At 42.3% G+C, this 12,348-nt stretch overlaps 1 protein-coding gene across 7 annotated transcripts in view; it reads left to right on the forward strand.

Annotated features, from left to right (window-relative positions):
• Positions 1–12,348, forward strand: part of LOC102687746 (neogenin) — a 198,150-nt gene that overhangs the window by 115,699 nt on the left and 70,103 nt on the right. For all 7 annotated transcript variants that reach the window (XM_015343654.2, XM_015343650.2, XM_015343655.2 and 4 more), the window contains exon 5: positions 3,358–3,494. In XM_015343654.2, the coding sequence (XP_015199140.2) occupies positions 3,358–3,494 (137 nt within the window). The remainder of the gene's footprint in view (positions 1–3,357; positions 3,495–12,348) is intronic.

Genomic DNA, 12,348 nt, shown 5'->3' on the forward strand with positions numbered 1-12,348 from the left:
AGCCTGAAAGAGGTCTGCATCATCTCACCATTATTGTCCTGTGGGGTTTCCATTAGCAGATCTGTACCGTGAGCAGCAGGTAATTTGACAGGTTAAGATCGAGGCCCCATGCTGTGAATAATTATTTCTTCTTCATAAATACTAACAGTGCCTCCCTGTCAGGTCTTTGTATTGTTTTCCTTGGAGACGCCGTAGAAGTCTTGACATTATGCAATAATGTGAGGTGCCTTGATTGTCCTCATTCCAAGGGAATATGAGAGCAAGCTGGCTGGGAACCGAGAATTGTTGGAGTAAAAATAATCCCTATCATTTTTAATAATGAATGATGAAGATTGTTTTGCAAGGAGAAGGTATGGTGTCCCCTCCTGTTTCATGCAGAAAACAAATGCTTATTTATGATGGGGAATCCAAAGAGAGGTACTAGAGTAATAAACTGCTGCTTCATGCAGAGGAACTACCTGAGATGCTAGACTCGATTAAGTATGACAAACAATGTCTATTGAATTGCTACTGACCCTTGGAAGTGGACCCACATGATAATGAAGTGTCAGTCTGTGTTCCTTTGTTGTCCTTCCCCACTTCGCCCAGATAACCAGTGTTGGCTCTCAGTCAGGGTGCTGTGTTGCTGACTGCTGTTTAATTTTAGTAGTCGGGCCAACACTGGCTCCTCGTTTCCGGCCAAATCTTACTGGGTTTATGGATGTGACTCAAATCTGTATCTGTTTGTTGGCTAAGAGTGTTGGTTGAAGCGTCGCTAACTGGAGGTGAATCGCAAGTGAGCCAACTCATACCATGAAGAATTCCCTTACTGCGTTTCTTTTCTTGATTCTGTTGATGCACGACTGGCCCGAGCATGGTATTCATGTTACGTGTGACTGCTGCTTGGCAAGAGAGGGAATAGAGTTGCACTCAAACTTCATCTGACATTACTAAAGAAAACAGTAGGTGAATGTTAACATTAACCGTGCATGAAGGAACAAGATTTGTGCGTTGTGGAATTGTGATTTGCATGCAGAGTAGTTCTTCATAGTCAATATACAGATTGTCATCCTCTCGAGACTGACATTGCTCCAGATACTAGAGGATGATTCCACCAGACTGAAGCTCAAGTCTCCTTTGTGGTGCGCTGTGACGAAGCGACTGTGTTAATTGGAAACTAATTAAAAGTTAGCTTTTCGTGTTGGGGCTTTTTCGTAAATTTGTTTTAATGTTTTTTTAATTAATTCATGCTCACCTAATACTGTCACTGAGGGGTTCCAGCTAACAAGCTATCGCATATCAGGGAACGTTGTTCGCCAATTATCTTTAAATAAGTAAAGCTCTTGGGCGCCTCACATCTTCAGCAGCCGTCTTGCGCAGCAACCAGCTGACTGATACAGGGAGCTTCAGTGTTGCATTTCAACTAAAACTCTCATAAGACCCTGCAACTGCCTGCAGTAGGCTGGGGAATGCATGGCCTGCTGAGTTTGAAACGGTATATGCCGATACTTTTAACTCTAGAGTTCTCTAGTATTTGCAAGCCTAAAGATCAAAAGTGAATTGCAGTGAAAGGAGTTTATATTCTATTATCAGATAGAATATTCAGAATATTTCAAAGAGTTTTAGGCAAATAATGTTCAGAAGAGGAGAAAAGAAATTGCTCATACAGACATAAACCACATGTGATTGTAAACGAGCAAGGTATGAAAAATTGTTTAGGGAAAAGCTGAAATATGCAAACTTTTGGCTGCTGAGGGGGCAGTATAGAGAGATTCATGTACAACTGAAAGGAAACATTTTGATTAGTTAAATTGAACATTATTAAGGTCACCACAGTTTAATTGGATCATTTGGAAGCCGTTAATTAGCATTTGTTTTAGAGTGTGTGGAATACAAAACATCATAAAAGAAACAAGTACAAAGCATGCCCTCAGTGCTTGATATGCGATCTTTATTTAGAAACACCAAAACCAGTAGGACAAAGCACTCTTAATTAATTATTTTCCTAATATTCGTAACTAGCTGCTGTGATTTCTGCAGCTCTGTTTCAGTTTCGATATATCTGTAAGCAGTAGTGCAGCGTGTAGCTCTTAGCAAGCACCTGGGCTTTCATCCAGCTTGTCTGTGAGCAACATGAGGGACCAGATCACCACTGAAGCAGGGAAAAGGAGAATCGTCCGTTTACACTTTTGTTCTGAAGATGTAAAGCCTAGTATGCCAGGACAGCACGTCACTGAAGCATCTCCGTTAGTTTGGGGAGTATTTTGTAGCTGCCAGAAAAAGAGGAAACATGCTGTTTGATTAAAATGACCTCCAGGCTCCCCCAAAGAAGGGGGTGAGTTGGCACTGGTGCTAGTGTAACCAATGTACCTCAAGGATGATATCTAAAGACAAGCAGGCAGGGGCTCAGTGCATCAGAGGGCGCAGAATAAGACATGTGCCTGGCAAGGGGCTCTGCTATGCTAGAAAATTGTGGTATTAATGTTCATGTTCAAACCAATCAATAGCCAGTGTATTATGTTATGCAGTTGCAGCAGTATCCCTGTACTACTGTGTTTTCAAGCCAAGGGCAATCTCTTGTTCTGAGAGCACCAATAGCTCTCCAGATATATATCTGTGTACCCTATTGATTTTCACCTTTGCTCTACCATGAGTTAAATCAACACTCCGTGAGAGTTCCTCTCCTCCATTACTTGTGCAGAAGGTCAGAGGGGAAAGGTTAGTGCTTGAAGGTCACTGCCTTCAGGAACATGAGGAGCTGGAGTGTGTATATATGCTGGGAGGGGGCTATGTTAAATATACCTGTAACTCAATAGGATACCCACAGGAAATCATTGATTTACTCTGCAAGCACTTTGTTTTTCACTTTTCCCCCCTTATCTGGTTCATCTGTTACTCATTTTTCCTTTCTTTCCTTCTGTAGGGTTGCAGCCAATTCAGTTGTCTGGTCGAACCTTCTTTCATGGCCTGGGTTAGTTTGTGTTGGGTGCTGTTCAGATTTTGAACACATGATTATGCACATACAGAGCCATGGCCTTGTTTTCAGAAAGAGGTTGCTACTTGTGTTATCCACGTTGTACTTTAAGCATCTTAAAAAAAGGAAAAGCATTTGATGTGGGCTCTGTGATTCAGTCTTCACCCTTGATGGTTTCCTTGTGCATGTGTTGGTTATAGCTGTCTACTGTGGAAAACATACAAAAACCTTCCATTATAATCCTTAAAAAGGTGTGCAAATTCTATTTTTAACTGTACAGGCAGCACCCTGTAAGGAGTGTAATTAAAAAGTTGTGATTTTGTATTGTAAGAACAGGGAAGACATGCGAAACGTGCCTGGTAGGAATGATAACCCCGTCTTCATCTCTCTTTTCTCTCTGCCAGGGAAGGGAAGTTCGAGACTGTCGGTGGGGGCAGCCTGCAGATTGTGAACCTTACAGAGGAGGATGCTGGGATATACAGCTGCTTGGCAGACAACGGGAATGAAACCATTGAGGCCCAGGCTGAGTTGACAATGCAAGGTAGACGCCGTTAGAGGAAACGCCTGCTGTACACACCCACACTGAATTCCCCTCTGTGTTTTTTGGGAATCTAGAAATTTTAGTTCTAGTTTTAGAATTAATTTAATTCTTATTTTTAAATGTTTTTTACATAATTAATTAGTCTTTTTATTTTGCCATTTCAATTCCAATGAAATGATGGAGATTTGCAGGTTTGGCTAAATTCTTATAAACCTGTCTTGCTCATATTTGTATCTGTTTTTTTCCCCTTGTGGTATATAAACTTCACTGAGGCTTTTAGGCTTTCTCATGTCATGTCCGGCCCAAACTCTGCTTTGACTTCTTTTCCCCACAGTTCTCAGTTCCTCATGGCCACAGGCACCTAACCTAGTTTGGGCAGTTTCAGTTTCGTGGGCAGTGTAACAATATGGGATCTCCTTACTGAAAACCAAAAGGTTTGAGGGTCCTGTGGGCTTTATATCTGCCCTTTGGAGACTTCGGATTTAAAAACTTTTATAAATGTTTTTATGACACTTGTTTTTCTTTTAGTGTTTAGGCTGGCGGCCGTGTTAAATGGATCGCTGTGCATGCCAAATGATTTCCAGTAGGTGGCTGGAGAGAGGGGGTGGAATGCTTGGCTGTTGGGGGGGATTGTAAATGGGTACAATGAGGTCACCCATTTGCTTTTAGCCCCCATATTTGTAACATATTTTATTCCATAGGAAAGACCTGGAACATATAAGTGCTAAGACCCCAAAAACTGAATTATAGGTTAAAGGAAAAATTGAGTGACGCCCCCTACCACTCATTTGTACAGGAGGATGACTCTTCTCATCTAGTTATTTTTATGATGTGTCCATTAAGAGGATAAATAGCAATACCCTGACTGGTATTTTATAAAGCATTAATGCTTATTTTATTTTTTCTGGCTGTTAACCCAATTTTATTTCATCACTGTACATAAATATGTCCAAAATGCTATTTCACTGCCTGAAATAGTGCCAGTATTTGTTCTTTTGGGGATGAATATATGAAATATGCATTGTGTTTCCTAGCTAAGTGGCAATATATATTCCAAAAAAGGAACTGAAACAAGAAAACTAGCTGGTTTTAATTCCTTTAAAGACTGTAATCCATTTTCAAAGGACATCATGACAATGTGCCATAAATCACAACAGGCTTTATCAGTTACTGAAGTGCAGTTTCATGCTGAATTATTCATTTTACCTGTTAAAGAGCAAAATGAGTTACTTATTTTATAAGATAGCAGTAATTGTGATATCAGTACATTGTCACTTCTTATTACTTTACAATGTTTGTCTTGATGCTAAGTGTACTAGTAGATCTTCAGCAATGACTATGCTTGATAGAAATGTTTGGCAGAATTAAAATGATCAGAACTTGTTTGCTCAGAGAAGGGGAGATTGTGGCACCACACAGCTTCGCTTTGCTTCTAGTTGACTTGTGTCTGGCTGAACCTGGGAGTCTGGTCAGACACCCTGGACCACTCCCTGTCCATTCAGGGTGTCCTGAAGAGGCGCTGCAGGGGAACACTGGCTGACACGGAGGCCCTCAAGGGATGTATGAGTCACCCTGTCGAAAGCACACTTTATCTTTCTTGATCATTGTCTCTCTTGATAGATGTTGGAGTGACCTTGCTCACTCCTAGCAGCTTAATTATTTCCGTCCTGACCTCCCTAGCAGATAGCTCTGCAGTGGTTGGAGCCAGGTGTGGGCAAGTGGGGGTAGATGGAGGTCTTCTGCATCTTTCCTGATTTGACAGAGGCGGCTGTGCATCCACCTGGCCCCTTGGAGAGCCCGTAGGAGAGATCGTGGGTGGGCACAGACTGTAACAGGCTTGCCAATGAGGAGCTTTAACATGCAGTTAAGACCTTATGGACCCTCTGTTTCTTCTGTGGAAGTTTCTGCCTGAGGATGGTGTGCCAGTCACTGAGGAAGAAAGCCAGGTTCACTCTAAAACCTCACGTTTTGTTGGATTGCTGAGACCCTCTGTTTTGGCTGAGCAAGTGTACTTTCTGCGTACAATCCATCACCTGTTGATAAAACTGATTTTTCTGTTCTTAACCCAGTTTGATTTAGGAGCATTTTTTTGTGATCAGTTAACCTACAGTATTTACATATTCACCCCGCAGAAGTAAGAGAACATGGGGTGTTTATTAGTTAGGGTGTCTTTCTTTTATATCAACATGCAAAGGGACACAATTGCGTTTATTTTGTCAGCTGTGTGAGGAAGACCATATGATACTTATCTATCAAGTCACTTGCAAAATAATGTACTTTGCAAGACATACTTAGAGAGGCAATGAGGAACTTTGTTAATTCTGTAAGACTAACATGCAACTGTGTGCAACTTTGAAATAAAATTGATTTTTAAGTGAATAAACCACAAATTTGTTTGAAAATATACTGATATGGTAACATGCTAATGTGAAAAGCAGCAAGGTTCTGCATTCCTGGAGTTCAGGGGTCAGGGATAATCTAATGGTCAGGATAACGTCTTGTAGTTTGTGTTGACTTTTTAGAAGCCTGTTTCATTGGCTCAATATAACACTCGAATATTAATGTACAGACTGTCAGTGTGAGGGCAGTTCTTGAGCCGAGCCTTTAGTTAGTGACTGAAAACACTGGATTTGCTTCTAAGGAACAGAGCTGAACTGTACAGTCTCCTTTTGGTTTCCTGTGTTATCTGTGTCGAAGCCAGAAAAATCTGAAGAGGTTATTTCTGTTTAAGCAGACCTTTGTGGCCTTGTACATATAAATCTGCCTGTCCCAAGAGTTCTCATTATAAACAGGCAGCAAAGGTGGATACATCTAGTCAGAACCTGAACATGCCAAACCAGATAGAAAGGATAATTACAAGAGACTGCCAACGGTATCTATTCATGCATGGCTGGCCAACATTTTTTAATTTGGTCTTTTCTGAGGCTTGAAGTCTAAAAAACGCTTCTTTTGACTAGCATTCGTAGAGAAACAGCTCGAGCTGTAAGTAAATACAAGTTCGATTGTTATTGCTGGCTCATTGGGATTTTGCTGTATCAGAATAAAATAACCACCTCTGTCATTGCTCTGTTCTTTCTTGTGGTGATGAAACTGCATATTTCTGCTTATTTTCCAAAATAAATATCCTCAGCCAAAAAAGATTATTTCTGTATGCCCTGTTGCAATACAGAACTCAACCTGTAGATTATTTTGACACAAATGCATTGCGTAACATGGTGGCTATATTTTTCTGATGATCTAAGTCATTCAGGTGGCCTTACACTTGGTTTTGTTGAGTTTCTCCTCACTGGTGTTTCTGTGGATATTTTGAAAGCCCTATTTTCTCATTTTCTTTGCCACTACTTTCCAGTCTTTATTCACTCTGCACGTGCGTGCAGGTGAATCTCTTGATTTGCGCGTTATACTCTACTCCTGTTTGTTTTCGATCCTTTCACACGATAGCAATGGATGATTCGCAACATTGCAGTAAGTTTTCCCAGAAGAATATTTACCAGTGTTGAAAGGTAACACTTCATCCTTTTCTGTTATTTCCATTCTTGTTTATAAATTGGTAAGGTCTTGGGGAAAACATAGCACTTCTGTGGTAAATCTATGTGGAGAAAGACCCTCCTCCCAGCTTGAGTTTATAATAAAAGTTTCAAACCGGAAACAACATTCTCATTTAATAACGTGATTTCAAATTTACAAACAGCCTTGTTCTACCAAACTGCAGCTATTGCCCCGTTCATACATAAGAATGTTGAAAATGAAGCAGCAGTTATTTCTTAACTTAAACTACACTGAATTCTGTTCCCCATTGTCAACTGTACTGCTGACATAAGTAGTGGTGTCATGTGGTGTCCTGTTTCTCCATCTATGTGCACACATTTTAATGTACTGGAGCTATTGTGAGACATCTGGCATCTGCAAAAGAAAAATACATCTCGCTGTTTGTCAAGTATTTCAGCACTGTTGCGTGCAAGCCGAATTGAGGTATTTAAATGTAGATGCATTATTGTCTCCATGAGGAAGACGGTGAGCAGCGGTTAGACTGTTGTAATGAAATGGGTTTGAAGTGCTCTCCCCGAGTGCCTTGCCTTTATAAATCGAACGGACTGTAGGCTGCCCGCCACCTCCTTGAGTGAGTGGGATGAGAGGGAGCACACTCCAGCCACTGCTGTTCCAGCGGATACCTCATTCCGGCACCTCCTGTCCTTCCAGAGTGACTTTCGGCACCTCTGTGAGGAACAGTCCCCTCCAACATCTTCAATCAAAACAAATGGCGGCATTGTCTACCCTGCTAGGATGTTTGATTGCATCTCCATCCAATTACCAAGATCAGAGCCTTACAGCTAGAGCAAGTTAACCATGGAAATTGCAGAGAGTCTGACGAGGCTCCGTGTCTTGCCCTAGTGTTGCACAGAGAAGGGGAAAGAGGCATAATCAAAGAGATAGTGCTGCTTGTTGCAGCCAGCAGCAGCAGCTGTCTCCTTTGCTCTAATGACTTAATACAAATGAGATCTAATTAATCTCCATGGAAACCGTGCCCCTCGAGTGGTGAAGATGTCACAGGGATGGTAACAAACATGATTCAGTAAACGAGCTTGTTCCACACCAGGATACATGCCTCCATCCTCACAGGCCTCCTGTGCCTTTCTCCCTCTCCCTGCTGCCTTGATTTTACAAGACTGGGTCTCCTGGTACATTCCTCTAGAAGGGTTATACCACCATGGCTTTGGTCAATGGGAATGACTTTGGCTTCTTGTAAAGCTCCTGTGGACATGAATGCTGTCTATGTTGGGAGCAAAGTCTCCTCCCGCAGGTTACTGACTGGATTTGTTCATTGACTTTCCTTTCCACTCTGAAATTGTAACGCACACTACAGGGTAAACCAGTGGAGCCCTGTTCCTCCGTTGGGCGTACATGTGTGGAGGTACATGGGAGGTGTAAATGCAGGCTGAAGGTCGTACGGGGATATTCTTTTGCTGTCTTTTGAGATGTTCAGTGATCAGGTGATCAGTTTTCATTTCTTTTGTTTACACAGGGAAGACAGATCTCTAATGAGGAGCAGCCTGGTTGGGTCGCTTGTCTCTTGAATGAGTGGGCCTGTTCAGCTTCAGTAAGCCTCCATCACAGATCCATGACATCTTGAAATGAGGGAAAGGACTGCATCAGGTTCCTTTTTGGCCACTCAGTCGTCTATCAATGCCCCCCCCCCCCCGAAACACACGCTCACACCTCCCTGGTCATTGCCTGGATGTTTGATTAATTACACCAGCGCCGAAGCACAGTTGCCTGATTAGCATTCCCAGTGCATATAGCAAGCAGTCGGGGTCACTGAATCTGGCCGCCCAGGTGGTGTGATTCTGACCCCCTGTCATTGAATTACAGATCGGTTCTGAGCCACCGGAGCAGGGAGGAAAAAGTTCGGCTCGTTTTACATGGAGTGTCGAGACTCTGCAGTATCCTCCTCCCTCCTCCTCCTTGGTTTCTCTTCATGCCTCCTCCCCCCCCCAAACTCTGGCTTGCACAAAGAGCCTGGCAGCCATTTGATGTTTGATCTCGATCTGCGAAAACCGTGGGCTGTGTGTGCCTCAGACATAGAGGAGCTAACCAGCCTTTTGGGGAAAAGTATTATCATAAACAAATGCATTGCCATTAAGAAAAATGACATATCATCCTCCCCGCACACAGTCATTTCTTTATTTAATTCTGTAGCTGCCACAGACACTTTAATCTCTTAAACAACGGTATTGTTTTGCCTGTCTTGAGAATTGGCTCTTAAAACTAATCGCCCCATGTTTTCGGAGCTTGTGGCTCAGAGACTGTAATGCACTACATCTTTTCCCCATCTGCTGCGTTTCCTTTTGTAAGCAGTGAAGAAGGAAAGCAGGGCCACCTGTTGTTGAGCAGGACTTTGTTGTGCCTTTTTGTTTAGGCAAAACTGCAGAAGACTGAAATCAAAGCATTTCTTACAAAACCAAAGTCACGTTTTGCAGCACCACTTGGTTGTAAAAATCAGATTATCGCCAAGAGTGCTTTTTGGAAATTGTGTTTCGCGTTTAAGTTCAAAATTGATTCTTTTCAGATGGTGACATAGCCTTTAGTGTCATCTTTGGTGTTTTTTTTCCAAACAGTTCTGAGACAAAATTCATTGGGAGGCTAGGCTTTTTTGAGTGTGAAAAAAGTCTAGATCATTCGCATGGACTGTCCTTCATTTTGTAGCAGAGTCTTAATTGGACTGAAAAAACCCTGTCAGAGGTGTTTTATTGCGTCTAGTGTGCGTGTATCTTTCTACTCAGTGTTTCTGAGCGACATTCTGTATTGTGTTTCTTAGACAGCTGCAACCAACTGGTCTTAATTCATTGACTTATGCATTTGTTTACTTATTTCTCGAGAACACTTCAGACGGAAAAGTATTCCTTGATCAAGACAGATACAGTAGGTCGCCCTGACTGCACTGCACTGTTTCGACCTTTACAGGAGATGGCAAGACAGTAAATCAGAGTGGAGGAGGCAGCAGGTTTTAATTAGGGGGCTCTACAAGCACTGCACTGCAGTGGGGCAGTTCTTTTTTCTAATTGGAGCCTTAAGGTTGAATGTGGCAGGGTGGAGGGGGGAGGGCCTTTTTCCTGAGCTGTGTCTGTTTCTTCCATGTGTTCCTCATTTAGAACTAGGACCTGGGATCCAATAAAAATTTCATTGCCTGGCTCTGCTGAAGAATATTAAATTTTGATGAGCCTCCTTGTGTTTTCAGCTGTTTTGCACTTTCATTCACTAGGAGGGGGGGCAGATTTTTCAGACTTAGATGGGAGCCAGTGATTTTCTTTTTGCATGTGTAATTATCAGGATAAAACTGACAATAGTTAAAAGAGTAAGGGAGCCTCCCTCTCAGGGCTTGGGGACAGTTCTGAGAACCACAGTGACGCACAAGGTGTTTTCGTGCGAGCTGGTGGCTTTCCTGCCTTTCCCACAGTAGGTGTGATCGGAAGTGTCACGGGCCCACAATGACATTATGGAAACTGAGATTTCCGTTCGCTTTATTTAGAGTCCCTAAATTTAGAAATTGGGCATGAACTTTTCTCCTGTATGTGACTGTGGAGTGAACTTGGATTGTGCGCCGCAACCATTTCAAGGATATTTAACTATTGGGAGACCTTAAATCATTCTCTTCTGTTTTCTTGCCTGAAAGCTAACTGCATATTTGAAAGACAAGTTTGATAGAAATACCTTCTCTTCCTAAGGAAAAGCTCTCTAGGGGCAGACTGGTGTGGTGTCGTCTTGAGACGCCTTACTAAACGCATAAGAACAGTTATAGATGAGAGTAAGGCACTCAGGGTCCATCTTGCCTGTTTTAGTTGCTAGGAGGTAGGATGTTGACTCAAGAGTCTTCCTTAGGTTGCTGCTTCCTGGGTATTTCAGGGAGTTCACTTTGTCAGCAAGGCCTGGTAGTTCAGTTAAGGCAACAGGGTATCACAGAAAAGCACACCGCAGTGATCCACCAGTCACAAATTGCATGCAGCAGCTGTAATCTGCAGACTTGTGCTCTACATAACACCATTCACTAAATACACATTTAGCCGCAGCTCAGGATGGTTAGCATAGAGATTAGGGGAAGAAGGCAAGATCTGGAAGTCATTTCTCTTTTGTTCTGATCCTGTCGTATGGGCCCTGGGGGACAATCACTTGAGACATGCAGTATGGATGGCTCTTTTGGGGAAAACCAGAAAAAAGCCCGGCCTGTATTGGAGCTGCTTGTTGGAAAAGGTGCTTCTGTGGAGCAGCTAACTGGCTCATAATGGGCCCTCTGATGGTGGAAAGGTGATCAATATGTCGCAGAGCTCGCCTTCATTTCATTAATACATTAGCACCATGCACGTGTCGATTTCTTGCTTTAGGCGCTTTTAGAGAAGAATAGGAGGACAGGAAAACGAGCACAACCGCAAGTCTTCATTGCCCACCATAACGCAGAAATAGCCTGTGGGTTATGGGGCTATAAATTGCCTTTTTTTAGAATGTTGTGGTATTTTCTGCAGACTTGGAATTAAAAAAAAAAAGTAATTTGTTTTCTACACATGCGGAGACTGATGTGGGGAAAAAAAATTAAGTCCAGTCCCAAACCACAGTGTCTAGGCATAGTATTTCTTTTTTTCTTCTTGTTGCTATGAACAAGAGTATAGGTCATTAACAAGATGCAATATGGGAGATATCTGGAGATTATTTAGCATATTTAGAAGTCAAAATTGTGCTTCACATCGTCAAAAGGGGCACAAAATACAAAACACGAGGAATCTAATATTCAATGATATTTCACATTGAGATTTTCAGCAGTCTTTTGAGAATCCCTTTGGAGGGTGCGGTTTGCTGCAATACCTAATTAGTGAAGAAAATGACAGAGCAAGCTGAAACTGTGACAGGATACCTGCAGCTGGGTTTGCAACCCGTAAGAAAGTGTATAAGTGGAAAGTGCAGATAACACAGGCAGGGCAGCACTGTGGAGTAGCGGTTAGGCCGATTGTGTTTGATTGTGTGTTTGAATCCGGGTACATCCGTTATGCCCAAGCAAGGTATTTCACTACTATTACCCCGGTACAATACCCAGATTCATAAATGAATGCTAATAAAGATTTTAGATAAAAGGTATCAACCAAATTAATAATTATATTGGTCCTTCAGTTATTAATAATTACATTGGTTCTTCAGTTAATAAATTCCTTACACTTAGTGCTTTTCTGGACACAACACTCAAAGCTCTTTTCAGGTAATGGGGATCCCCTCCACCACCAGTGTGCAGCCCCACCTGGATGATGCGACGGCAGCCATAGTGCACCAGAACACTCACCACACACCAGCTCTTAGTGGGGAGGAGAACAGA

This window comes from Lepisosteus oculatus, chromosome 5 (assembly GCF_040954835.1).
Source record: "Lepisosteus oculatus isolate fLepOcu1 chromosome 5, fLepOcu1.hap2, whole genome shotgun sequence".
NCBI lineage: Eukaryota > Metazoa > Chordata > Actinopteri > Semionotiformes > Lepisosteidae > Lepisosteus > Lepisosteus oculatus.